Source organism: Scleropages formosus, chromosome 8 (assembly GCF_900964775.1).
Source record: "Scleropages formosus chromosome 8, fSclFor1.1, whole genome shotgun sequence".
Classification (NCBI taxonomy): domain Eukaryota; kingdom Metazoa; phylum Chordata; class Actinopteri; order Osteoglossiformes; family Osteoglossidae; genus Scleropages; species Scleropages formosus.
This window is the reverse complement of record NC_041813.1, coordinates 7,136,258-7,163,546: the sequence shown is the minus strand read 5'-3', so window position 1 is coordinate 7,163,546 and position 27,289 is coordinate 7,136,258. Positions and strand designations below refer to the sequence as shown.

General features: G+C 52.1%; 2 protein-coding genes across 3 annotated transcripts; one reads left to right on the top strand and one right to left on the bottom strand.

Annotated features, from left to right (window-relative positions):
- Positions 1-74: 74 nt before the first annotated feature.
- Positions 75-8,082, bottom strand: sncga (synuclein, gamma a). 2 transcript variants are annotated; one of them, XM_018724926.2, is made up of 6 exons: positions 7,697-8,082; positions 3,684-3,725; positions 3,294-3,421; positions 2,256-2,273; positions 993-1,049; positions 75-747 (listed from the first exon to the last, which is right to left on the bottom strand). In XM_018724926.2, exons 1-6 carry the CDS (start codon positions 7,815-7,817, stop codon positions 739-741), a joined length of 375 nt encoding a protein of 124 aa, XP_018580442.1. In that variant the 5' UTR covers positions 7,818-8,082; the 3' UTR covers positions 75-738. The 2 variants fall into 2 exon arrangements, with proteins under 2 accessions (XP_018580442.1, XP_018580441.1); XM_018724925.2 differs by lacking the exon at positions 2,256-2,273 and having other exon boundaries at positions 7,697-7,955.
- A 6,305-nt stretch (positions 8,083-14,387) lies between these two features.
- Positions 14,388-27,030, top strand: mmrn2a (multimerin 2a). The gene is made up of 7 exons (XM_018724924.2): positions 14,388-15,108; positions 19,781-19,903; positions 20,201-20,307; positions 21,279-21,359; positions 22,010-22,165; positions 24,535-24,905; positions 25,203-27,030. The coding sequence occupies exons 1-7, from the start codon at positions 14,759-14,761 to the stop codon at positions 26,736-26,738; spliced, it is 2,724 nt and encodes a 907-aa protein (XP_018580440.1). The 5' UTR covers positions 14,388-14,758; the 3' UTR covers positions 26,739-27,030.
- Positions 27,031-27,289: the final 259 nt, after the last annotated feature.

The window sequence follows — 27,289 nt, the reverse complement described above, 5'->3', positions numbered from 1 at the left end:
GTGCCTTTTTGACTCACGTGCAGAAATCCAAATGATCTTTCATGCCCCTGTCCGGTGGTTCCTTGCTTATATTGTCCTCTCTGACTTGAGCTGATGTTAAAGGGTATTCCTTTAGTAATAAGTCAGATATTGCTTAGATTTGTCAATAGGAGTCTTTCCTGAGTTTTATAAGAGAGTAGACTTCAGATAAGTTTCAATCCAGATGAACACCATCCTACCTGTCTGTTTACCTTGTTTTGTATGCAGCCTTTACACTACTGAGCCTTTGTTTAATCAGGAGCAGTGCAGTAGTAGGGGAGTTGAAATCAGTGTCTTTGTCATTTAGCCTTTTGCTCCCTTAATTCTCTTTGACCCTGATCTGAAGGAGATTGTTAGACAGCTTAAAACAATCTTTAACATAGTTTATAAAGCAAGTTAGTATATGTACCATACATATTAGCTCAGCTGTTAATACTAAATGTGTGTAATATTTCCAGGTCTTACACCGTTGTACTACTGAGACAAAAACACTTAATGTACGATATCATGGCGTGTGGTCAGACGGGCTATGGCAACAAGGGTGGAAGCAGGACAAGAGTGGGGTTGGGGGGCTGAGCTTAGTGGGCTCCATTTGGTTTGACTGACTGGTTTCACAAAAGAGGCCCAGTGAGTTGTCGGACAGGGTGGCGGGGCTGAGCGCGAGAACTTCCACAGGCGGCTCTGCTGTTGAAGGGCAGCGGTGCTGCTGCGAGCACGGGGTTAATTTCCCTGAGAGACACGGAAAGGAATTCACTTAGAGCCTCAGGCAGTTTCTCCTTTACACCACCATACATTCTCATGCTAGGATACTTCTGGGGTGTAACACAAGGACTAAGTCAGAAATATTACAATCTTCTGCTTTTTCAGCTGCAAGACTATGTGGGTGAGGAGGGAGGTCATACATATATGTGGCTCAACCTGCTCCTGGTATGCTCACCTGTGACGCTCTATGTAACTTATGACTGCAAACGCACCTGCTCGACTGCATCCCCGGCTGGCTCGGCTGCTCCTTCAGGTGGAGAGAGGTCCTTCTGCGAGGGACAGACAGGGACGTGTGAGCGGGCGGGGTGCGAGATGCAATGCTGCCCCTCGCTGTAAGTGGCCAACAGGGCCGTGCCATGCAAAGCAGGTCCCCTGTGCCCATGAGCACTCCCTACTAGTCGAACTGTTTAAAATGAACCAGCAAAGAATGCCTGTGGAGGGGGAGAGGTGGTAGCATAGGGGTTAGAGCGACTGCCTTTGGACTCAAAGATTGCAGGTTCAAGCCCCACCTCTGGCTGTAGTACCCTTGAGCAAGATACTTAACCTAAAATTGCTCCAGTAAAATTACCCAGCTGCATAAAGGGGTAAATGCAAGTAAGCATGTAATAATTGTGCCCTTATCACTAAGTTGCTTTGGATAAAAGCATCAGCTAGATGAATAAATGTAATTCCATCCCCGCCGAACACCAGCGGAGGAAGGCCCCCTGAATAAGGGCCAGGACTTGAACTATATTGAGTAACGGGCACATGAAGGCCCTGCTCAAAAGAGGAAAAATGCTTAGAGGAAAAGGGTTAGATTAGCAGACTTTCAAGTAATATGTACCCTGAGAGTAAAAGCATTCCTGGAATTGGAGAAGAAATGTTCAGAGTAATAACCATGCAGTTAGTGTGCATCTCCAAGGAGATGAAGGGAAGCAGGCCAAGGAAAAGATGCACCACACCTCCAGCACTCAAATTTCTTTCATTACCAATAAGTTTTAATTCTAACATATACAAATTGTCTACTAAGGAGACTAATGGTGAGGTTAAGGCTGTTCCTTGCTTTCTATATCTATATCTGTCACACACACACGTTCCTGGCAAAGGTCCCTTTTTCCTGCACAAAAGCTGCTCCCTGCAGTAACCCTCTATAACACTTACAGACCCCTGGCCATAGGAACCAGACATCGTACAGGTTTTACTTACCCAAACCATTTTTCTGGCAAAGCTATACTCCATAACAGATGTAAAGAAGAGGTTCTTTTCCTTTTGGACAAAGTGTGGATGTTAGTAATATTAGTGTGTATATATAGCAGTAGCCACATCCATTTGTACAGCCCAGACCTCTGTCATAAGGTATGGGATGTAAAACAAGCTTGGAAACATTGCAGAAGGCATAGGAAGCTGTAAACTGCACCAGCAGACCCCCCCCCCCCCCCCCCATGCACACATCATCCCGACTCCCATCCCCCCACTGGCCATTGCTGACAAGGCACCTGATCGGCAGCTTCGTCCTGTCCCAGCCGCAGCGAGACGTCCAGTGGACAGACAAAACAGACGGAACAGGTTAACAACCACAGCTGTATCACAAAAATACAAATGGGTGTTTATCACCGATGCTTTATGCTCCCACCAGTTTACCTTCCTTATTTACATCCAATTAGTGCATTATTTTACCACATACAGTACTGTGCAAACATTTTAGGGACTTGGGGGGAGGGGGGGGGGGGGGAGCTGTAAAGTGAAAATGCTTCCAAAAGTAATGCTCTTAAACTTCCATCGTTAACAACGGCTTGGCCAGGTCCTGCTTGGAGTTCCTTGCCGTGGACTGGTGTCCCATCCGGGGTGTGTAATGTAGAATATGCTCTTTCCCACTGACATTAATGCAGAAGACAAATAAGTCTAAAACAAATATTTTTGTGAAACATTTAAGCGCCTAAGACTTTTACACAGCACTGTGTATCTACCCCCAGGCATTGTCTTGTTTACTTGTAACATCTCATTATTCAAAAGCCCCACACACACACACACACACGTGATGACTGAGTGACACACCTTCGCTCTACACACCAGACGGAGGATGGGTGGAGCTGTCCAGGACAGAGGGTGCTGAAGGCACAAACTCACCTGAGCGCTGGCACCTGCCCCCCACGAGGGTAGCGGCGCTATGAGCTTTAATTTCACAAGGACACATTCTCATTTGCTCCGTTTACCATACTTGGTGGTAGTTTAGACGGCCACCACCACCTTTAGGACATTCTGTGCTTGCAAGACAATTTGAGTATTCAAATGTTGGTGCGTAATAAGGAAAAGTACAAGCGCATTAGGCATAAGTCTTATAAAGACAGATCGGAGTCAGTTTAGTTCTGTAATTCAATTTGTTTCATGAATGTTTTAGTTCTCAGATCCTCGGGATGGAAACTTCGTTTTAAGTGCTTTCTTTCTACCGCACTGTTTTCCTATAGTAGGATGAGATTGACAGAACAGCCTGTGATACGTATGAGCTTGTTTAACGTACACATTTCTGCACTCACCGGGTTGACTAGTCCGGCGGAGACGACCACGTTCTCCACTCCCTCCACTGTTTTCTGGGACACTTGGTTAGCGCTCGAGACCGCTGCTTCGCCCACAACGTTCGCCTGTTCGGCTGTTTTTTGGGCAACTGCGACAATTAAGGAAAAAAAGGTAATTCGATCATCCCGGACACCTGGCTGGACTAAACCCGAATCAGCTGCAGAACAACTAAACCTCAGAAAGCTCGAAAAACACTAATATTAGATTTGGTCCAGGAAAGTATGTCCTGTTCTTATGCGATGTTTCCTTTTCACTGTAAAGTCAATGATTCATAGAGTCTGAAATATTAGCAGCATTTAGCATCTCCAGCAGTGCTCTGTTCATCACTCATCTCAGAAGCGTTCCCCTACCGGTGTTTACGCTGGAGACAACCCCTTCTTTGGTCTTCGTACCTGTGTAGGAGAAGAAATGAATGCAGAGTCAGTTACTGAGATTCATTCTCTTACGAAGATCGGCTCTGTCCAGCAAGTTAAGAGACAGTACAGCAGCAGGTTACGTGGAGGTTAAGGACAACTGGAACCCAAAGGTTCAAGGTACAGAATGAATGTTTAATTATTGCACACTTGATTAAATTACTTAGCCAGCATTGAGTTGTTTTGGTTAGAAGCGCCTGCTGAATATTATAAGATTAAAACCTTCCTTAAATAAACCATGTGATCTTTTCAGTGACGGTCATGATGTGTCACTTTGTCAGAAGCACTTCTGGACCTATTCATTTAGCAGATGCTTTTCTCCAAAGTGATACACATCTAATAAAAAAAACTATTTGTGGTTTACCTTAGCAGGAAGAGAGACAGATGCAGATGAATGATTAAGTACAGTTAGTTTCCACCATATGAACCAATGTACCTCACACGAGTAGCTGCATAAAACTTTATCCAAATACTGATGATTGCTAATCACCTTCATAATAATAATGTGCGCACACACACGCGCGCTGTCTGAAACCACTTGTCCCAAGCAGGGTCGTGGCAAACCGGAGCCTAACCCAGCAACACAGGGCGTAAGGCTGGAGGGGGAGGGGACACACCCAGGATGGGACGAGAATCCATTGCAAGGTACTCCAAGCGGGACTCGAACCCCAGACCCACCAGAGAGCAGGCACAGGCCAAACCCGCTGTGCCACCGCACCCCTGTAACAATTTTTTTAATATGTAAACATTTGTGTTACTTTACATGAGCAGCTGCATGAAGATTTACCTGTTTAACTGGTATGGTCTCAAAGTTATGGTGCATGAACATTTACACGTTACATGAACGTAAGAGATCGTGGGGAAAGTGAGCTTTGAGATTCAGCAGTTCTGAGAGAGAGGGGGAGGCCGTTCCACCACAACGGAGCCAGAACCGAGAACCTTCGTGCTTTTGCTTTTGAACCTAATCTTTTCTTGCCTGAGACAAAAATGGGATTTTAGAACAGGAATGAAGACAGACCCTTTTTCTGCAGCAATTTGCGACAGTCTGAGCAGCTGATATATTTATACAACAGCAGTTTCTTTCAGTCCCAGCACGCATGTATTCCTTTGAAGTACGTACAACACAGCGAAGGGGCAAGCGATACTATAGTAAAACAAGCACCGCGGCTCTCTGCCCACCTCCCGCTACAAAAGTCTCGTTGTGGGACGAAGCAGTCGCTATTGGCCCCCCGATGCCCCGCGGGGCCTGCCGGAGCCTTGTCCGGCCCCACCGTCGCCCACTGCACTCTCTGGAAGAACTGGCAGTGACTGTGCGTGTTGCAGCCCACAGCACTTAACACTCCACCCAGAACAAACCGCTTCTGTGCTCCTTCCCCCAAGTGCACCGGGATGTGGACGGCTTCAAAAGCGCAGATTGTCGCTGCAGTTTCCACCGAGCGCCAGAGCTCCGCTCACACGTCGAACCCGCGTCGGGACCATCGGCCAACGTCCTCGGCGTTGCGGTGCGGTGACACGGACACGAGCCTTTCTCTAAATATAGGGAGAGATTTCGCGCAGCAGTTGTGCCTCTTTCCTCCTAGCTACGGTGGGCAAGAACTATCGAACGTTGGCAGCGGAAGAGGCCAAGGTGGGTGGGACAGCGGACGCGCTGGAGACAGATGGGTTTTTTTTTTTTTTTTTTTAAACATCTTTCTGGAGTCTTCAGTTCATTATGTGAAGGGGACACAATTAGGGAATTCACTTAGCAAGAGGAAAGCATCCAAGATATGTGCCAAAGTCCTCGATGTGATTCAAAGAGAGCAAATACGAGCGACGTGACTCAATGCGAACAGACGTGTTCTGTAACACCACGGGGTATCGGACATGCGGCACCGAACTGTGTGGGAACTCTGGGCTCTTTGAACGATTCCAAGAAGCACAAAGGCTCTTATTTTGCACAGAACAAGAAGATGCCCTGTTGGCCCGGTCTCCATCCTCCTCTCTTCGTGTCTCTCTGTTTTTCCCTCCGAATCCGCACACCAGCACGTGTCCCCGCTCGAGTGATTAAATGATGCTTATGTAACCAGGTACTTATCTACTGCTCTGAAAGGATGAAAGGAATCAATTTAAAAGAGGCAGAATGGGATCAGCGTGTTGCAGTCGCACAGATCTGTGTGTGCATGTGCGCGTGCATACTTGGCCAAATAACTCAGATTCTGATTCTGACAAATCACAGATGTTTGGCTGCTTCGCCCCTGCTGACTGCGTGTGACTAAGGTAGCAGCGCCGAGTCTGACTCTTTAGGCCGAGTGTCCCGTTTGTACTATGCTGGACCTACGGTGTTGCTTGAAAGTATGTGAACCTTGTAGGGATGGTCATTATTCTTTTGAAAAATATTAAAATAAACGGATAAATGATTACGATTTACACACCTGATTTCACCAATGCAACTTGGGGTTCACTTTTTGCACCTGCATTATTTCTGTTTTTCTCCTCTACACGATTTCTTCTAACCCTACGTACGGAACCGGTTGTTCGCACACCCACGTCACGTGAGGAAGACCAGTTGCGATAACACCAAGAGACGTAAGAGGTTCACGTACTTTCAAGCAGCGCTGCGGTCAGCGATGGACTGAGACTGGTCTACAAACGGCAGGGATGCTCAGTGATTGCGAGGACCCCCCCCCGACCCCGCCATGAGCGCTGTCTGGTCTTGTGCCAGTGCTGCCATGTGACTGCCCGTCTGCCGCTCTGGCTTTTGTGCCGCCTCCTCAACGGTGATGTGCAGATAAACCCGACCGGACCTCCACCGGGTCAAGCCCTAACAGACTCCGCTACGCGCTTCACTATCGAACCGCGAACCCCAAACCCCGCTATGCTCAGCTGGATACGCTATGCCACCATAGTGGTCTATTCCCCTGTGCTGCTCGTTCATTGATCTGCATGACAGGGAGTTGATTGTTGGCGAGGGGTGGGGGAGGTCTGACCTTGGGGGAGGACAGGGGTCGTGCTGATGGAAGCGACCCAGTGCCGTTCGGCGCGGGGACAGACGCGTGCCGGCAATCTGCCGCACCGACGCGAGAGCTGTAGCTGTAAGGGTGTACGTGGAGGGTTCTAGGCGCTTTGGGGTCCAACGCTATTGTAAGCAATGGGTACTGAAGAGAACTGGGTTTCGCGGCAGGTCCGCGGAGCCTCGACCCCATCTGCATCGATTACCATGCCTTGAAGAGGCACGTTCCTCCACCTCTGCCCCGTCCCCCTCCCTCCCTCCGAAGCCGTTGCTTGCGTGGGGTAGTAAAACTACAGCACAATGACACAGCACAATAGTCACGTACGCAGGACTCCCACTGCCTTTCGCTCCTTCGCTTTTACGGGCCCGTTTACCGTGAACGTGGCGCAACTTAATGGCCGAGGCGACGGGCGGAGCAGCGAATCCCTGCGGAGCAGGAGGTGTCGCTTCTTCGCCCACTCCTGCCCGTACCTCCTCCAGCGATGTAGGACTGATCGGGTGGGGCGGGACACTGACATTTGAAACGAGTAGCAAGAACGGGATTCGGGGGCGCAGCTTCGTCTCTCTCCGTCGGGTCTCACCCGGACAATCGCGGTGCTTACATCAGAGTCTCGTTTCGGCGCTGTCCGGAGGTCCAGCGTAGCTGTTGCTACAACGCTCTTTCACAAGACGCCACCTTCTTCGTAACGAGACAACGAATGGCACTTGGGGATACTCCCAAAAAATAGATGTTTAGATGGTTAAGGTCAGGTGATGTCAGCTTCCAGACCCTGCTCTGCCTAACCTCGCCTCGCACCTCCACCCGTGGTCACATCCTGCCCCGCCGTCTGTCCCCTCACAGCTGTAACCTACTTTCCGGAGGCTCTCGGCTCATCATCAGAAACTCCACGGCCATTAGCCGTGAGCGCCGTCTCAGTACCTCCCTGCGTCTCCCCTCTCCTCCCTCACGGACGCCACTTACCAACGTACATGACTCCCTCCTTGGTTTTGGCGGCCGCCTCCTCCACCCCGGCCTTGGTCTTCTCAGCGGCGGCCACCACTCCCTCCTTCGCTATGGAAAAGCCTTTCTTCAGCGCGTCCATCCTCCGGGGCCGACGAGCGCAGGCTGGGTCTCTCGGACTGGTGGGCTCGAGCGGTCGTCTGCGTGCGTATCCGAGCGCGTGCGGGCTGCTGGACTTTCCTGAATGCTCTGCCCTCAGACCGGCCGACTGGGATGTGGCCTTAGCAAGGAGAGCGAGGACAGAAGGGGGGGGTGGGGCGGGGCAGGGCAGAGCCGCAGACAAGATCACAGAATGCTGAAAGATGGATCCTACTGGATGCTGCAGTGTATTTAAGTGAGCCCCTCCCCCTCCCCCTCCCCCTCCCTCTCATACTTTGTACCCACACACACTGCAGGCGTGCACTTTAGCCGGAACGTCAGACTGATGGGTTGCATATTTTATGCGTGGCCCCGATTCAGCTCTGATCTCTCTAATGCACTTAGCTTTAGAAGCACACAGGAAATAGCTCACAGCGCCGGCACCGGGACGCGGACCGCCGCTCGGCTCCGTGCCAGATGGGGTCGGGGGTGCTCCTTCCCTCCTGCGCACGGACACGCACCCAGCCGATTTTGAGACCCTCCTCTCAAAACACAAACTACGAGACTGGTCACGTTTGCGGCATTTTGAGAATACCTTGGGCATTCTGTTTTAAAACAGACACACACACACGGTCCAAAACCACCCGGCAACACGGAGCGCAAGGCTGGAGGGGACACGCCCAGGACGGGACGCCGGTCCATCGCAAGGCACCCGTCCAAACGCGCCGTGCCGCCGCACCCCCCTCTTAAAATAGACACTCGCAGTTTTCACCTCTGTCCAGGTCTTCTGAACCTGGAGAGAGCAGCCAAACGTGGCAAAACTTCTTGTGTCAAATTGCGCAACATGGTTAAGGCACTTCACTTCTCGTCCTTCCCATTCAGGCTCGAGCAGCTCGCGCAGATATTAATCGCCTTGTTACTTGTCTCACCGCTGCATATGAGCGTTTTGTTGGAAATGGATGCTGAAAAAATGGACCGCACTCATCTGGAGAGTAGAGAGTTGCATGTGGCCACCCATCCTCTAATGGGATTCGGCGGTCATTCTCCCATCTGCCGGCCAGAGGACCCCGCTTTCACCCCGTATACCATGGTGATGCCCTGAGCCTCACAGCTCTTTACACTTAGATGCACTTTGCAGTTTCAGATGCGTTCATCACATCGTCCTTTGGGCTCCGGTACCTTCGGACAAGCCGGAGAAAAGATGTTTGTGCGCCCCTCTTTAGCTACCCGACGTAAACTTTTAAACGAGCCACAGAAAGTCTGGAGAAACAGACTGACGAGTAGAAAATACGAAATATGTCAAATTAGCATTTTAGAAAAGGCCACGTAGATGTTTTTGCAACATGAACTTAGCGCGGCATCGTAGCGCGTAGGACATTTTCCGTCCCCCCCCTCCCATTTGTAAGGAACTCTTTACTCCGAGTAGCTGGACTCCACCTTGCACCGTCCTCGCTGTCCTGGACCGAAGATCCCTGGCGCTCGCAGTTCAGCCGGCGGAGGCTGCCGAAGAAGGCAGACGGTCCTTCCTTTGTCGGTCGCTTTGACTGCGACTGGAACGCGGAGAGAAGAACACGTCACAGCTCTCCGGCAGGGGTGCGTGAACCCCGGTGCTTTAAAATCGTAATTAATAATACGGACAGATATCATTACGGATCCTGCAGACCGTCCCGATGTGTCTCTTACGGCATTTACAAGTGCTGGAGTGCATCTCTCTCTCACACACACACACACAATTTATCTGAACACACAACTCAGAGTAAACTAAAGTGCAGGTCAACAACGGGCAGAGAGGCAGACGCGATTCTCGAAGTACGGTCAATTAGTCCAATACCGCAGTTTTTACCAGCATGCATTAAACAAGTGGCTGCATAAAGAACTGATGGGCCATTTTGTTTTTTTTAAATTTAACAGATAATGTAATAAAAGTTAATGGAGCAGATGGGACATTATCAGCATTAACTGGAATTAGTGTCACTTTTAAACCATGACTTGGGTCCTCTGCGTTTCGGGTGTCGCGTACAAGAGGTTCACAAGCTTTACGACAGGCTGCGGCCACTGTCGATCCCCGGTGACGGGACTCACGCAGGGAGGGGAGGGGAGGAGAGCCAGCGCTTCCTTTCAGACGTGGTCATCACCTGCCGTCGCAGCACAGGTGAGCCCGTTCCGTGTCGCCTCCCTGCTCTGGATCATACCGCACTGCCACTTAGGCCTGACTTGCAAAAAATCTCCGGCGCAGCGGATCCCCGCAAGCACGGAAAAGAGCCGAATCACTCCTCGCACCCTGCCTGCCTGCCTGCAGCGAATCCCGAACCTAGCGCAAAACCGCCGAGTCGGCGCCCCGTCCCCCGCCTGCGAGCATCGCCGTCACCCGGCGAACGCCTGCCACCTCTCCTCCGCCAGGCGTATTCATAGAGCTGCTCACTTATCGAGACGATGAGAAAGCGCGTGTCGATTCTGGCCGCTGCGCTGCCAGGGCCTTAATCGCTCCGACCCGGTCCCCATGCCCAGAGGCCCGGCGATCCAGGTCGAGGGGCACGGTGCTACAGGGCACAGCAGTTCAGAGGCGCTTCCCACATCTCCGTGAAGTAATTACCCATCCGCACCCTTCTCAGACTTCTTCCTAAGTTCAAGCGAGGCACAGATGCCTAAGTCAAAGGCCCGTGTGTAAAAGTTGGTCGGACTCCTGCGGTGTTTGCGCACAGAGGGTTTCTAGAGAGTTCGGCGGCAGCATCCTCATCTGTGGCGCCGTCCTTCAGTAAACGGACCCAAGGGCCCGGCCTCCCGCCACACGGCTCCTCTAAGAATGGCACCGGCGGCAGCTCGGGCCCGATAAACCTCGCCTTGATTTTCACTTCCATCCTCATTCCCCAGTCCTCCAGGGGCAGCGCCTGCATCTACAGGAGGGCAGACGATGCGCGCGGCGAAATCGCGGGGTGGCGCGGCCCTCTCCGAGAGCAGGATTACAGGAAGCCGTCGACCCTCGTTCGATCCGCGCCCCCGCCGGATCCCGACGGGGCGGAGCCGCGGTCCCTGCCAGAGAGAGGATGAAAAGCCGCTTTGTCCGACGCGCACGTTAGCGAGGAGGACCTTGTCGGAGAGCGAATCTCCACACAGCGACACCGTGGAAGACTCGAGGCCCTCGTGCACAGCGAGTCCTTTTGTTTAGAAAGGACCCCGAGCCCCTTCCCGGGGTCAGCAGTCCGTCCTGAAATCTGCCAATCCTCTAAATGAAACGGGTCTAGGTACGAGCACCGAGTCCCGCGAGCAGACGAGCGCTTTCGCCGCAGAGACGGCGTGCGAAGCGCGCGCGTGTTCTCGGAGACTCTTTGGCAATCGAGAGGCGTCCCGGAGGCCCCGAGAGCACGGGACCGTTCCACGTGGCTGCGCTGCGAAACGCGGTCAGCGGCCACTTCTGTTGTGCTCTTTGTTGTTGACAACGCGGGCAGGACGGCTCAAAGTGAGGTGGAGACTTGCGAAAGGTCTCCTGCATCGCTTCGCACCCTTCCCCCGCGGCACACCCTCTGGATCGGGAGGAGCGGCAGGGAGGCGCCCGACGGCTGACCCGCTCGTTCCCGAGACCCCCCAGGGGCCGCTCTTTAGCACGGCGATGCCGGGGCGCTCGCAGTCCGACGAGGCGTTCCGCTTCGACACGTCGACGTTAAATCCCTCAGCTCTCACCACTGAGTGCCCCCACCCCCCCCCCATAGCACCGCTCACAATTCAGCTCAGTCCTATTCGCTTTCGCAGAGCGCTAAACAAGGTTATTGCAAATAATCCCAAATTACAGTCACAACACTTCGAAACAACAGCAGAGTGAGCCAGCTGGCAACAGTGAAGAGGAAAACCAAAAAAAAAAAAGCTTAGAATCACAAGCAGAAGAAGAAAAATAACCCTCTGGCGGTCCAGGCACCAGCGGCCGGCTGCCGGCCGCCCCCCACCCCGGGGGTCTTCGTGTCGAGACAGAGGGCCTGCGCATATGGATACGCGTAAGAGCTGTCTGGAATGAACTACAGTGCGTTTACCCACAAATCCGTCACTGTTCCATAAGCGGAGGGGTGGGAGCAGCGCCGCCCTCCCCCCGTTCACAGCGGGGCTCGGGGTGACAGATCCTGACGGCTACGGGCAGCAGCCGCCCCGTACAGGGACGCTGGATGGAGGAGTCGAGTGTATTATATGCCTTTCAACTTTGTGGCTCCTCTCCCCCCACCCCCCTTTTCGCTCCTACCAGCAGGATACCTACATAAAGCCGTCGCAAGGGAGCAGCGGTGAGGCTGATGCGGGTTCCCGACGTGCATTTCCGACAATTCCCTGCTGACGCCACACCCAGCTCCCGGAGTCCAGCTCCCCCACAGTGGGCATCACGTACATTCGTCATCATCGCCATGGACGGTGTGTTACTATACAAAGGCTGTGAGCGACGTCGGCACAATCTGGACGCTTCCGAGCTGCGCACGCACACACGCACACACACACACACGGCTGACATCGGAGATATCGGTACACGCCTTCTTCATCCTCTCCACCCGCACTCCCGTGAAATCGTCTAATTTTCCCGAGAGGGGAGCGTCGACGAACTCCCGGACGCAAACGTGGCCAGGCCGCCGGCCTCCCGCGCTGCGGAATCCTTCTGCGTGGCAGCACCGGGAGCAACGGGCACCCGTCCAGCTGGCTCTTGGCATCCAGCGGCTCAGTTTCAAGGTGTGGTTCTGGAACAAAGGAAATTTATTACAAAGAGCCCAGGACCCGAAGCGTGAGCCTTGGCGAGGCTCAGCCAGTTGGCACGAGGGTCTGGCGCACTATGAAATGTACCTGCACCACGTCGCAGAGGTTCTCTAGCAAAGTGTTGTTTCAGACCCCAGACCTTCTACCCAACGGCGTCTCGTCTCCAGGCAACTCACTTCACTCAGACAAACGACCGGCTCCGGGTCGTCCTCGGCCTCGGCGGACCCCCGACCCCGGACCCTGTAACGGCTCCCCGGATGTCCTGGGTCCACATGGAAGCGTCTCCAGGAAGGAAACGCGTGAACTTCTTTTACAGCCGCGAACATTGCATCCGCAACGTGGTGGCTATCGTGAAGCGGGGCGTCAAGTTCTGCGCCCTACGCTCCGTGCATCCTACCCACGTGCGCTTGCCCCGCGTGGCCGAAGCGGCGACCGGCCCACGGCGCCTCGGAATCACGGAAGGACCGTGCCACACAAAGGCTGGAGAGAGGAGAGGGCCCGAGGATCTGGGTCCAGCAGATCTAAGTTCTGGCGTTTTCCTCCATACTTAAGTTCCCTCTCCGCCCACAGTGACACGTCTTGCCGACGACACCCCGAGCCCCGCCGAGTGCGACCCGCACTCCGCGTCGGTGGGAGTTCGCGTCCCTCGTGGGCCGACATGCCTGTTGTTTGGCCCCGGCGAGAGGCTGTGAGGTTCTCGGCGTCGATGTGGCCCCACCTTGTGGTCACATAGGCTTCACTCGGGAAGTTCTGAGCTGGTGCCGCACCGGTTCTCCGGGGGGGGAAACGGATCTTAGTACATACCAAGCCGGATGCTATTATTGATGCTTTCAAAAGTCACGAGGCTTTGCTTCTCAAGCCCCCCCAGCAGAAGAAATTAGAAAGCACTCCTTGTTCTGCTGTTTTTAGCTTTCTTACTTCAAAGTCTTTGCTGGATTTTATTGTTAGTCCTGAAATCGAGGCCCTGTGCAAAGAGGAAGGCAAGATGACTGCTATCTGGGGAAGCTGGCAGTGGGTTGCGGGTGGAGAGAAAACTGTCCGGGCTAACAGTTAAGGTACAAAATTGCCACGGTGCGTTACCCTGCAAACAAAAGTGTGGGAAGGGGGGGGTGGATGGTGACACAGCGAATAGCGCTGCTGTCTCACAGCGCCTGGGTGGTGAGAGAGGACGTGGGTTCGATCCCTGCTCGGTTTGCATGGAGTTCGCATGTTCTCGGGGTGCTCTGGTTTCCTCTCACACTTTAAAGACATGCTGTTCATGTTCCCCCATACTGAGTGTGTGTGTGTTCCACTGATGTATGGATGACTGACCCAGTGTAAGTAATGTATCCAGCAGTGTAAGTCACCACGGTGAATAAGGTGTGTGGGCTGATAACGCTACGTAGAGTTCGTTGAAAGTCGCTTTGGAGAAAAGCATCTGCTAAATAAATAAATAAACTGTGAAAGAAAAGCTTAAACATGTTCTGTTTCTCAGCAACGTTTTCTCGAGCCCCAGTCCAGGAGTCATGTTTGCGCTGCAGTGAACCTAAGCGGAGTTTCAGTGGCGTACGGTTCCAGCGAAAACGGTGACTCATCTCGAACCCTGGCGCACCGCGACCGTGACACGGTGAACCAGCAGTCGGCGTAACAAAGTGCCTCCGGTCTGTACAAGAGATCAGCAGCTCGAGGTGGAACAAAGCCTTGAGCGTGAGCCCCTCTTTCCCCTTCGCATTAATCCTAATGTGCTCCCTCTCTCTGTCCCGATCACACTCGTGTCCCCTCCCCACACACACACACATCCAGTCTCTCTCTCCACTAACATCCCCTTCCTGGACACGGGGGGCCAGAGGAAAGCAGTCTGGAGGGGGGGGGGGGGACAGTGTGATAAGGACCGCACAGACCTGCCAAGTGAAATGAACAGCTTCCTCGCTGTCTCAGTGGTCCCGGTGAGGAATCGGGACCCCCGGCCTGTCTTAACCCAAGAGCTTGGGGGTGGGCCGGGGGTTGCCGGGGGGGCATCGCTTCATTGTTCCAGAGACCCGCGACCTTTCCAGCGGAGGGGGGGCTGCCTGCGTGGGAGGCTCATTTCCGATGATTGTTGGAGGGCTTTGAAAAAGTTGAGGGTGGGAGCGGGGTGCACGGGAGGGGACTGGGAGAAGGGACGGGGCTTCTGGAGCGGGGCGGGGACTTTCCGCGCGTCTCCGACTCCTTTAAAACAAATCGCGACCCTGGAGAAAGCCTCAGATGGTCCTTTGGCAGCTACGCATCAAGTGCGGTGAGCGACCGAGCATGACCGCGATGGCACCGGTGGTTCTGCTCGTGGTCCTGTCGGCAGCGGCATGCGGCGACATCAGAGCCAGAGACCCCGAGGTGGAGGAGGAGCCCCATCAGGTTACGGGCCACAGCAACGCGCAACGGCTGCTGAACATGGTGCGCGGGGGTCAATCCCATCCGCAGCCGCACCAGGGGCCTGCTTACGATCCGGCAGAGCGCGGACGCCTCCCGGAGGACTCCAAGTGCTCCCCTCACAGTCTCCGGGACGAGCCAGGAGCCCCGACGGGGGAGGAGACCCCACACTCTCCGGCTCGCATCGGGTGAGTGGGCGACGGGATGGTTCGCATCCGTTACGGCCGCTTTTCACACGTCCTGCACCAAGTAGAGCGGAGATACCCGCAAACCGGCTTCAAGATGATTAGACGCGCAGCTACAGCATGACACGGCGAGTTGCGTGTTCTTTGGGTCGCTGGCCACTATATAACCGTCCTTTAGCCGCGTGGTTAGCGAGAAAGGGCGTCTTCCGTCAAGATGGGTGGCTTGCTTTTCGGGCGCCTTCTGAACTCCACTCGCAGTCCTTTGCGATCAGCGAAGTTTCTCAAAAGCCAAACGGAGCGAGATGGTTCTGGAAGATGTCTGGACGAGCGCTGCGTCGGTCACTTATTACCCTCTGTGTTCCACGTGTTTCGGGTACGTGCTCCGCTCTAATCGCTGCAAACCCACTCTAATCTGTGGAAAACATGAGAGGACGGTAGTTTTGCTGCGTGCGGCGGCACAGCCTGCTTGGATGGGCTTCACGTTTCTTCCCCGCGGACGTAAATCATTTCAAGCCGCATACATACGCTACTTCCCAGACTGCAACGCAACTGGGCCCGATTGTCCGATAACAAGCTCCCGCAAGGGGCCCGACCAACGGAGCCACAATAAGGTCTTTTAACGGGCCGCATCTGAGTGTTCCTCGCGGCTTTGACCAGACAGCCTTTGTTGTGTCACTGCCATTACCGTAATGACCTGCAGATTGAGGGCGCAGGATGAGGGTATGAGGTCCCCTGACAAAGAAGTCGGCCGGGCTGCCGCGCGGCACGTCACCGGGGTTGCGGCCTGCGGATCGCTTCGGGGAGCCGCACCCTTGCCTAGTTGAGCCTGCGTTGCGCTCCCAGTACACTTGATGGCTATGCGTGAGGGTTCCGGGTAGCCGGTGGCCTGCAGAGCCTATCAAGTATTGGTGACAGGGACCATGATGTCCATGTGATGTGGGAAAGGAGCAGTGGTATTTGATGGATGGCCTCAGTCACTCCACTTCCTATGCGCCGGACTTGATGGAAGCACAGACACGGGGCACACAGAGGGCGATCGGGTGTAGCACGTACAGAGATGGAGGGGTGTACGACATTCCCTGGATCCCTCTTCTAGCGACCGCGCCAACCTCCTCCTGGAATGCAGCCTTGCCCACAAAACTGGCACCGGGGACTCGTGAGGATAATCGGCACCAGGCTCGGTTTCAGCCCCACGGGGCCACTTGGACACGCTGCTGTCGTCCTTTCCTGGCCTCCCATAAGGATGTTTACTCAGGCCCCATGCTGGTGTCCAAACACCAGCAGTGCGCTGAATAAATCGTTCGGTATGTTTTGTTGATCTATTCATTCTGTTTTTCTGCAGTACTTGTCCAGGCCAGTGAGGAGCTGAACAATTTAAACCACTGCGAGCAGGAAAAAAAAAAAGACGGGAGCGTCACTCGGACCTGCTGCGGTTTTTAAGCAGGCCTTTTTCGATCTGGTCCCATCAGACGCATAAGGGCTCTTTCACGGGTTTCTCGGTCGCCGAAACCCCAAGTGAGCAGTTCTTCTCTCTCAGAGCCTGTAAGGGAAGGGCGCACGGGTGTGTCTGAAGGGAAGCCAGGAGACGGACAGGATCGCGGAGTCATCCTTCCATAAGCTAGTGATGCGTGTGCAGGAATCCCTCTTCCTCCCACTCTGCTGTGGCCACCCTCGCTCTCCCACCCGTCAGGAAAGCAGCGTGAATGGGCAGGGCTCTGCGATGATGTCCCGTCTGTGGGAAAGGATCCTGGGCCATAGGAGCAGCAGGGCGACGAGGGGTTTTCCTGCTTCCTGGAAGCCTGCTGGTAAAACCACATCGGAAGCAACGTTGACCGATGTCCTTCCTACACAGATGAGGCCGACGGTTTCCTATATTTACATTTATCCACTTAGCTGACACTTTTCTCCAAAGCGACTTACAACTATTTGCCCACTCCTACAGCTGGAGCAATTTTAGGGTAAGTACCTTACTCAAGGGTACTACAGCTGGAGGTGGGGATCAAACCCACAACCTTTGGATCTAAAGGCAGCAGCTCTAAGCGCTCGTCCCTCTGCGCATGTTTTGAAATCTCGTCAAACGGGCTTGTTCATCGTGCGCCCGTTAGCCGGTGGGGGTCTGCAGTGCAACCAGAGCAAGAACACAATGGCAGGACCCTGCCTGCATTTTTGTGTCCTGAACCGAGCACATATTGTACTGCAGTGACTCACGGTTCACAGTTGCTTTTCTCGTTGTTTGTGATCCCGGTACGTTTCGGCCCTCTGCCACCTGGGACCACCCCCGGCTCTCGGTATTCTGTCTGTGGGGGTGGGGGGTGGGGCAAAACAGAGCTGTAGCTGTTCCTCATTAATCTGTGTGTGTGTGACAGCGGTGCAGTTTACATTTACAGTTATTCATTTAGCAGATGCTTTTCTCCAAAGCGACGTCCATCTCATAGAAAATACAATGTGTGCATTACATTTGGAGAAACAGACATAGATGCAGACATGCGATTAAGTAAACTTAGTTTGTTTCTTTCCACCTTATGTACTAATGTTCATCGCACGAGTAGGTGCATAAAACTCAGAATAGGCAATTCCTGATCACCTTCCAACAAATTTTTTTTTTTTTTTTTTATAACGGTACACATCATCATCACCCCGGCAACGATCGAAAAGGAACACCCAGAGCTTGCGTCACAATCCCCCCCCCCCCCATTGTTCACATGTTGTCAGCTTGCTTACTGTTCCACCACCATGGAGGAAACTGATGCGCGTTTGACCTCACACTTGCATGCTCAATCTGTCCTCCATCCAAGGAACATGGCTGCGGAGTTCACTTTGGCCTGACACGACAAAGTAGGGACTTTAGTGGCTTAAGGGCACTCACAGTGTCCATCCTGACATTGTGGCTTCTCAGCTGCGACCACTTCATAGTCACTGGGAACGCGTGTTGTCACTGGGAAGCATTGCGACCGGAGGCCTTTCGGGTCTTTCCTGTATGAGAGCAGATTGGTTAATCCTCCCCAGCAAGATAACCTGGCTGTTGAGTCACAGGCCTGTGGGCTGAGCCAGGAGCAGCAGCAGGACCAAGACTCGCGCCTCCGGGTCTGCGAAGTTAATCCAGCCCTTGAACAGCTTTCCTAGACGGAGCGGTTACGGATCTTGCATTGTGTGACGCGAACAGCGTAGTCAAGGACACAGTTGTTGCGTCTCCGCTGAACTGTGAGCGACGGGTACGTTTGTGCAGGTTTACTGGCAGGGGACGACCTACCGGTTCCGCGTCTGAATCCGGACAGCTCCAAGCCCCCACGGTGTAGGCCAGCGGTTTGGCCAGGCTGTTCCGAAAGCTGAACGGAGAGCGGGTACAGAGGTGGGGGGTGGTGGCGGCGCGGATCTGCAGCAAAACATCTTCGATGTGGCGGTTGGGAAATAACGAGTGTGTCCAGGTGTCCGGCGGAGAGGGAGAGTGGGCTGCTGGCAGGAAATCATCTCTTGCGCCGTCATCGTGTCTGTGGAAATGTCTGGAAGTTTAGACTTTAGGCCATTTGTCATTCTAGACGATTGTGCCCACCAAATAAATAATGCAATGATGTAATGCAGCGTGTGCAATAAAATATATCCATCAATAGCGCATTGCATTCCTAAATGGTGCAGAAGAGCGAAAGGAAGGCGCTTTAGGAGAGTCAATCTGTTCGGCTGCACTCAGCTGAGCTCTGCTCCATCGAGCCACCAAAGCAGTCAGGAAGCGGCGTCACCTCGGACGAAAAGAAAAAATCACCTTCTGCATGCATCGCAAATAACAGATCTCCAGCAGTGACATAAACTGGCCTACGAAAGCATCATTAGTACAAGACTCGATCATCCGCTACACCCCAACCAGACTGCTACGCTCTTCCAACATCTGCCCACTTGGTGGTCCCTCACATGAAAGCTCCAGAAGCACAGAGATTCTCAGTTCTGACTCCGTTGTGGTGGAACGACCGCCCCCTCTCGCTCAGAACTGCTGAATCTCTGCCCACTTTTTAAAAGGGTCTTAAAACTCATCTCTTCCAGACGCACTTCACCCATGATCTAAGTTCATATAAGGTGTAAATGTTCATGCGCTATAACTTTTAGATCGTGCCCGGATAAACCTTTACACAGCTACTCCTGTAATGTAAATGTTTCTATGTATCTCTAAAAAAATAAAATTATTACTAGGAGGGTGATCAGGAATCGTGGATGTTCCGATAGCGATTTATGCAGCTACTCGTGTGATGTATATTGGTTCATACGGTGGAAAGAAAAAAAAAAAAACAACTAACTGCATTTAATCATTCATCTGCATCCAAGTGTCTCTTTCTCCTAATGCACACATTGTATTTTCTATGAGACGGACGTCGCTTTGGAGAAAAGCATCTGCTAAATGAACACATGTAAATGTAAAACACACTTGACGTTCGAGAACTGATGACTGAAAGCACATAGAACAGCTCATCCAAGCTTTGGCAGTTTAGAGCGGCCCTGACCCCACAGGTCAGGAAGGAAAGGCAGAGAGCGGCAAACAAGCATGTAAATATAGACGCATGGGCAGAGTCGCGGCGGAAGGTAACGCAAAGGCCAAACGCAGTCAAAACATGACAGCTGGTCCCACGTCTTCTCCTGGGGCCTTCAGCTCTGACCATAAGTGTGTGTGTCTGTGTGCGTGTGTCATTAGGAACTGGTGTGCCTATGTCCAGCATCGCATGGTGACCATGGTAGTGTCCTGCGGCATGGAGAAGTACACCATCAAGTCCCAGAGCCCCTGCCCCATCGGCACACCTGACTGCCAGCTGGTCATGTGAGCCCTGTTCCAGCATCCACACATCTCTCTCCGTCTAACATTTCACTCAACCTCATTCTTCTTATTTAAGGCTGAAGAAATTAAATGTTAATTAAACGGAAATCATACTGATGTAAGACTTCAGCCCATAAATGCAGTCTTAGTTCCTATTGGTCTTTTATAACGGGACCGATGTGCAGTATTTTGTGTGGCCGTAGCTCATACTATATATGTTGCTCCCAGAAAAGTAAACAAGAGCCTTGCACGGCCAACGAGACTCATCACCTTGAACTGTACACGTGTGTGCGCCACCAGGTACAAGCTGTCCACGCGGCCAGTGTACAGGGAGAAACAGAAGATGGTCACGGTATTACTTTGGAGATGCTGCCCTGGTTACGGAGGAAAGAACTGCGAGGATGCAGGTACCGTCCTGGGAATGGCGTGACCCTCAAGGCACCGTCTGCTGCACGGAGCGCAGTCTTTAGTCCATGGCATTCAGCAACATGCAAGGGATAAGTACAGGCGGACCCCGATTTACGATGGGGTTATGTGCTGCGAAATCCGTCATAAGTCGAAAATATCGTAAGTCGAAAATGCATTTAATACACTTAATACACACCTCTGCATGACGGACTGGGAGATGCTGATCGCTGTCGCTGCCCAGCATCGCGAGAGTGTATCACTCCGCGTATCACTCGGGGGGGGAATCAAAATTCAAAATCTGAAGTACAGTTTCTACTGAATTCCATCGCCAGCTCACCACCGTAAAGTCGAAAAAAAATCGTAAATTCGAACCATCGTAAATCGGGGACCGTCTGGACAGCGTTTAGAATCGCAGAAGCTCCCCGATCATCATAGTGAATTGCGAGCTGTTTATCGCACCCTCCTTCACCTGCAACTCCTGTCTGTAACGTATTGATGTTCTATCAACAATCTCATCCGAATGGTCAAGTGAAGCCCCCCCACAACATGCTCCAAATGAAAGGAAATGACCAATATGTTTACAGCCTCCCTCCACTGCATTGTGCAAATACACCCCTGTGAAAACATGGCCTCAGTGAGAGGGATTGGATGTTTTGTTTGCAAAAAAGTGTCCCAGGGGCTGTCTGGGAGCGTTCGCTACATAACTTTGGAGCGAGCCGTAGCGGCCAACCATCCAGCCACGCAGCGTGTCCCGAGCGAGCTAAATACGAACCCGGATCCTCCCTCCCCGGCAAAGATTTGACGCGAATTTAGTCGACATAAACGTCTAATTTGGAGCAGATTTCCTGCGTGTGCAAGGCCACGGCTTGGGGCGCGGGGGCTGGGAAACGGCGTGTTTATGAAAGCTGAACGTGCCCGTAAAAGTGACTTCCTCCTTTTGGTTCTCCTCCGCTCCCTCTCTGGCTCACAGTCGCACAGGGCCACGTCTTGGAACCCAGCAGCCACACCGCAGGAAGCCCCCGCCCAGGAGGGCCTGGGTCCCGCTACGCAGGTATGTGTCTCTCGCTTTACCGGCCGTTTACCTGCCTCTAGGGTCGATATGGATGACCTCAGCCACTTTCTTCAAGTCAGTCTGCTCTTCCGGCTCCGCCAAGGGGAGGAAGCATCTCCGGTCCACCGTGACCCCACAGCGGGCTGTGGGAACGCGCTCGTCTTCCCTAAGGGATGGGAGGAGGAAAGGGCGTGTGTTTCATTCTCAGGGCTCCCAAAATGTACACACACACACACACACACACACACACACACACACACACACACACACACACACACACACACAGAAAAAGGGCAGTCCTGGGCACTGGTGCTTCAGAACACGTTAAGAAACAACAACGTTTGGCTGCCCTTTTGGGTTTTGGGCCACAAATAACTGCGCAAGAACAAAGCAATTCCCAGGCGCTCAACACATCCCCTCCCCGACATTCTCCACGCCTCTCTTTTACCAAAGCAATTCCTTCACAGATCCTGTTTCGCTCCCACCTTCCTCATACACTCTTCCTATCGTATTGGAGGGGGTGACAGCTTGGTCAAGGCCAGATGCACCTTACTGCTCTTGCACCTATTTGAAAACCCCAGTGTTGCTTGGGGTTCTGCTGTGGTTGGGCTGCAATTTGTTGTTTCACCAGCCCGTCTGGTTTTCTCCAGGTGATGAGAGGCTGACCCAACTGGCTAAGGAGCAGAATGACTTCCAGCCTTCCGGAGGGCCTGAGGAAGAGAATGTCACAGTTTCAATCCCTAAACCCGATCACCACCATCACCAAGATCATACTCACATCCATGGTGACAGGGGCCACAAAGTAGGTAGGACACATGAGACGTTGCTTGTTCTGGCCTGGGTCTACCATGGAAACACCATCCACCAACTCATTGCTCATTACTGCAACTTTGTCATGGGACACAATAGACCACCCAAAGATGACACTGCAACACCCTGTGTGGTAAGACAGGCCAAGTACCGTAAGCACCAGAGCATGAAATTTTCTAACTACGTCGCCAAACTTACGTGCTTTTAAATTGAGCTTAAAATGGGCGTGTGCTCTTTTTGATAACACGGTAAAAACGTTTATCTGTAGGTGGACTGGCCTGCTGTTCAAGTCTGGACGCTGCTTGAACATCCAAAAATGAGAGGAACAATGTTCCTCTGTCTGACATGATTATCTTTTGAGAGCTGTCGACATATCTGATCCGGGCAGCTTTGCGTCTCGCCCACATCCTTCAGAAGTTCTTTCACCCAGCTGTGTGGCTTGGGTCACAGCAAGGGGCCCCGCATTTGCCAAGTCTAGTTCTCCCTTCTCCCCTTCTTCCTATGCAATATTCAGTCCCAACATTGTGCTTCTTGCTGCTTCCTTTCCAGGAAATCCTTTCTTTCTTCCATGAAAAAATCTCTCCGTTTTCTTCCCCTGTGAGGCACATGATGTAATGGTAATGCTGAGTGGGAACGAAAGCATATCCTATCTATGTGGAACGCTAAACGAAATATGGAAACAAACAGAGAAGCCTTTTCATGCCTTGAGCTGACGCAGTCCAGTGGGACTTTTAACACTCCGCCAACATATGCTGTCTGTAGGGTGCGCATCTCTTCGAAAGTGCTCAAATCAGGGTTGACACACACACACACACACACACACACACACACACAAGCCGTTTGTCCCAAGTGGGGTCGTGGCAAACCGGAGCCTAAGCCGGCAACGCAGGGCATAAGGCTGGAGAGGTAGGGGACACACCCAGGACGGGACACCAGTCCATCGCAAGGCACCCCAAGCGGGACTCGAACCCCAGACCTCCCAGAGAGCAGGACCTGGCCAAACCCGCTGCGCTACTGCACCCACCCAGTTGAAAATCAACTGTTGGAAAATAGGTGTGAAACATACTATTTGCAGAGGATGATTTTATTTCCCTTAGTAAGAACGTTTTGCTCCCATATAGGTCCAACTATTCTCTTCAGAGAGGTCAGGTTTCCTTTAACATGTCCAATTTGTCATATAACCAAGGTTCAGCTGTGACATGATGGGACGTTCTGTTTGACCGGCAACAGCAGCAAGGCTCCTGAAGCACAGATCCGTGTGGTGGCAAGGGCGTCCTCAGTACGTCTTACCTCTGATATCGTGGTATACAGTTGACCTGGTCTCCCCGGCGGCAGCCTCTGTAATCTGCAAGAGGTCTCCTTTCCCCTAGAAAAAAACAAGACCTGACAGCTAAGACACTTGCATACATCACACATTAGGCTCTAGGAGCAAGGACAGGGAGTATGTGGACAGAGTTATGTTGGAATTTTAGTACCCAAAAGAAAAAAATATTCACTTTTTCCAGGCTTCTTTCAGTGGCTCTTGGTTCCTAGGAGTCTGTGCCAAAGAGGTCCAGCCGTCGATGTTGTAGATGAGCTCCGATGCTGCAGCTGAAGCTCTGGCAGAGGTGGCCAACCACAAGGGCTCATAGCATGTCTTCTGTTTCTGTTGTTCAATGCATTCGCACACGCAATTCGCATCCCCAGCTTCACACAGAGCCACACGCGCTACCCCCACCACGGTGAGGGGCGGACTGACCTTTGCTGCCCTTGTGCACATCACTGAGGCCCAAGCAGGATGTTGGAGAACTCTCAGGGGAAGACCTGCCCCATTGCTGGAAGCAGACACTCAGTCTAGGGCAGTGGCAGCAACCTTCAATCGAGCAGTCGGGTACACTAACTTAAACAAATAACTCTTGTTGAAAATGTACAAGTAAAAGCTGGAAGCACGCTGAGATCCCGAGTGAAAGTCAAAGAAGGGTCATTGTGCTTTTAAAAGTACACGGCCAAATTACTTCTTTCCAAAATGGGGTGAAAACGTCAAAAGCCCGATAGTATCTAATGAGGCAGAGTTTGCTAAAAAGCTGCAAACCCTGTTGATCGCCATGATGAGGGCCGGGGTCAGCTGAATTCAGGAGTGCATTACCCTACCGAGAGCTTTTTATTGTCTATTTGCCAAGTCATCGTTAACTCAAGTCAAGATCTTTGGGTTAAAAACAGCAAAGGGAAGTTAGGTTGGAATAACCAAATATGATGCTTGTCACGTTTCTTTTTTTCAAACCATCTCTGAGTAGCATTTGTAACAGAAGACAAACTGTTGCAGTCATCCGTGTTAACTGCTGAGATGCTGAAATGGCTATCTGATGGACCATTGCATCTTCCCTAGATCCTGTACATCTTCCTGTTGACATCACAAAAGTACTGATGGCCCAGATCCAACCCCTGCTAGATGGCTTCAACCAAACCCTACAGCGCCTCTCTCAGGAGGTTGGAGACCTTTCTCGGGACCTGGCTGAGCTAAAGCAGGGTCGTGAACACCACAGGCCACAGGAGGAGCCACCCGGTGTGCATGGGGTCTTTAAGGCCAAACTGGATGACACCATCCATCAGATTGACCAAATGAAGGCGACATTGAACTTGCGTCAGGAAGAGCTGGAGGACAGACTCCACTCCCAGCAAGCCATGCTGCACCAGAACTTGTCAAACTTTAAGATGGAGACAGACGGCAAGATCAAACGCACCCAGAAACTGTTACAGGTCAGTACAGGTTATGTCTTCTTGACTCGGCTCTGTGTCTGTCACTGCTACACACACACCAGCGAATGTATAGATTTAGACAAGTCTTACAAATTCTTGTGACAAATAGACATTTCATGTGTAAAACATTCTGAAAATCGGAATAGAAGAGAAATTGATTTCACGTTAGTCTTACACACTAACAGGAAGAGAGCATTTATCCAAGATGAATGGAATTATAACATGCTCGGTATCTCTGAGACACATGCATGAAGAATAAGCATGGAATACCAACTGGTTTCTTTGTTTTATGGGCAGGTCAGTCTTCAGTCCCTCAATGCCTCCTTGGCTGAGGTGAAGCTAGACCAGAAGCAGCTGGAGGAGAAGGTGCAGAGAGAAAGCAGCGATAGGGACAGCATAAGTCCAAGCCAGCTCCTGGAAGGGCCAGCAATGTGGGAGGCCATCGACAGATTAGATAACAAGGTAGTCAACAACACAGTAGAGCTCAGTGCCCTGTTGGAAGATTTGGACCTGGTTAAACGCAACATCCTTGGCCTGCAAAGACGACACCACGACCTAGAGGAAAGCATTGCTGAGACCGGGCGCAACAGCCAGATCCAATTCATGGAAACAGGGCTGGAGGTGGAGGCAGCCAAAGTGGAGGTGTTGAACCAGATAGATGAGCTGGCCAACAACATCACCATCCATGAGAAGCTGCTGCGAGAAATTGAAGAAGATGTGGATTACCTATTCCGGCACGTACACAAGAATACAAACGCCACAGTTTGTGACTGTAAGGTCATCACCAGTGCCCTGTCCAAACTGGAGCAGGAAGTGGCCAATGTCACAGAGGTGGCCAAGGAAAACAAGCTTGCCCTGGAGGAAAACACAGAGGTGCAGGACCACTGGGATATGGGCTGTTGTAACACGGTAGAGGAAATCCGTGAAGGTCTGCTTCAGGTCCAGAAGACTCTGACCTTCGAGCAGATGAAGAGTCAGTCCATGGATAACAGTTTGACAGACCTGAAGCATGGCTTCATGGGGAGTCAGCAGGATCTCCACAGACTGGAGGAAATGGACAAAGTGAAAAAAGAAAAGGTGGAGGAGCTCTCCAGTGACTTCAAAACGCTTATGAAGGATGCCATTCGGCACTCAGAGATCCTGGAGGTCCTGTTGGGGGAGGAGGTGCTTGAATTTAAGGACCGGCCATCCCACGAGCAGGAGATGTACTCCATCCCTGTGCTCCAGAGCAGAATCCAACACCTGCATGAGCAGATCAGGAACCAGAACCTCAGCATGCTCTATCTGAGGAATTCAATCCAGGCAGAGGACCCAGACACGTATGGGCCATCAGCACCAACAGATGGGTCGACCAGAGGGCTAAAGAGGAGGAGCAAGGATGAGAGAGGGGAAGATTCTTTAGACTCCCCAGTGGAAAACCACCCTGGCCCTTCCGCCTATGACCTCCTGGGCCTTGAGAAAGAGGTGGAGGAGCCACGAGCCGAGTCAAGCAGCGTGAAGGAGCAGCGCTGCCTCCCTTGCTGCAACTGCACCGATAAGAGCTCCCCCTTGAGCCGCATGGCAGTTCTGCAGTCCGAAGTGGCCGTGATGCGCGGCGCTCTGGAAGACCACTTGCGTCTCTTCAAAGATGTCTTCATCAACGCGGAGGCTCTCGCAGACTCCAGCGATGCCTTGGACCTCAGCCAGCTGCGGAACATGGTCAAGAGGAAAGAAGATAAACAGGGGAGGAATCACAAAGAGAAGAAAGACCAGGCAAGAGGAGGTCATGGCAGAGGGAAGATAGCTTTGCACAGCAAGAGGGACGCCTCTCCGGCCAGAGCTGGTCAGGATTGAGGACTCATTGAAACTCCTTCCACGCTGTTGCTAAGCTCGGCACAAAATAAATACAAAGTCAGAGCAGGAAATGCCAAGCACAACAGAAGCGTTACGCAAACCAAGACAAACAACAGCCCACTCACTGCTTCACTGGGGGTGGGCTTTGCGTAAGGCTGGCTCATGTGTGAACTGCAGGCTCTTTCCGGTCACCGAACGTTCATGTGACATAAACACTTGTATCTGTGTATCATAAGATTTCATTCCGTGATTTAATTCAATTTTTTTTTTTTTTTCGGAATGTTTTCTTCATTTGTGAGAGCTTTGAAAGGTTTTAATTTTCCTTTAAATATTTATCTTCATTTCTGAGGGAAGCCAACTTTTTAATTTTATGTTCACTTTTTAACTGCATTTAAGTTTTTACAAATACGGATGATGTGTGTATATGTGAGAATCATAGTCATGAGACACTACAAACAGTGTTAGAGTATTATATTTTTGTAACTAGTTAGCTGACTGCTTGTCAGACAGTTGAGTATATAAGTAGAATAAGTAGTTAACTGGTAATGAGT

Excerpts from the sequence above, each read along its gene's own strand:
- sncga (XM_018724926.2), bottom strand. The coding sequence starts at position 7,817 with ATGGACGCGCTGAAGAAAGGCTTTTCCATAGCGAAGGAGGGAGTGGTG. Across the intron at positions 3,726-7,696 it reads GGAGGGAGTCATGTACGTTG|GTACGAAGACCAAAGAAGGG; the intron begins GTAAGTGGCGTC and ends TCTCCTACACAG. Across the intron at positions 3,422-3,683 it reads TGTCTCCAGCGTAAACACCG|TTGCCCAAAAAACAGCCGAA; the intron begins GTAGGGGAACGC and ends TAATTGTCGCAG.
- mmrn2a (XM_018724924.2), top strand. The coding sequence starts at position 14,759 with ATGGTCCTTTGGCAGCTACGCATCAAGTGCGGTGAGCGACCGAGCATG. Across the intron at positions 19,904-20,200 it reads CCTGACTGCCAGCTGGTCAT|GTACAAGCTGTCCACGCGGC; the intron begins GTGAGCCCTGTT and ends GTGCGCCACCAG. Across the intron at positions 20,308-21,278 it reads AAAGAACTGCGAGGATGCAG|TCGCACAGGGCCACGTCTTG; the intron begins GTACCGTCCTGG and ends TCTGGCTCACAG.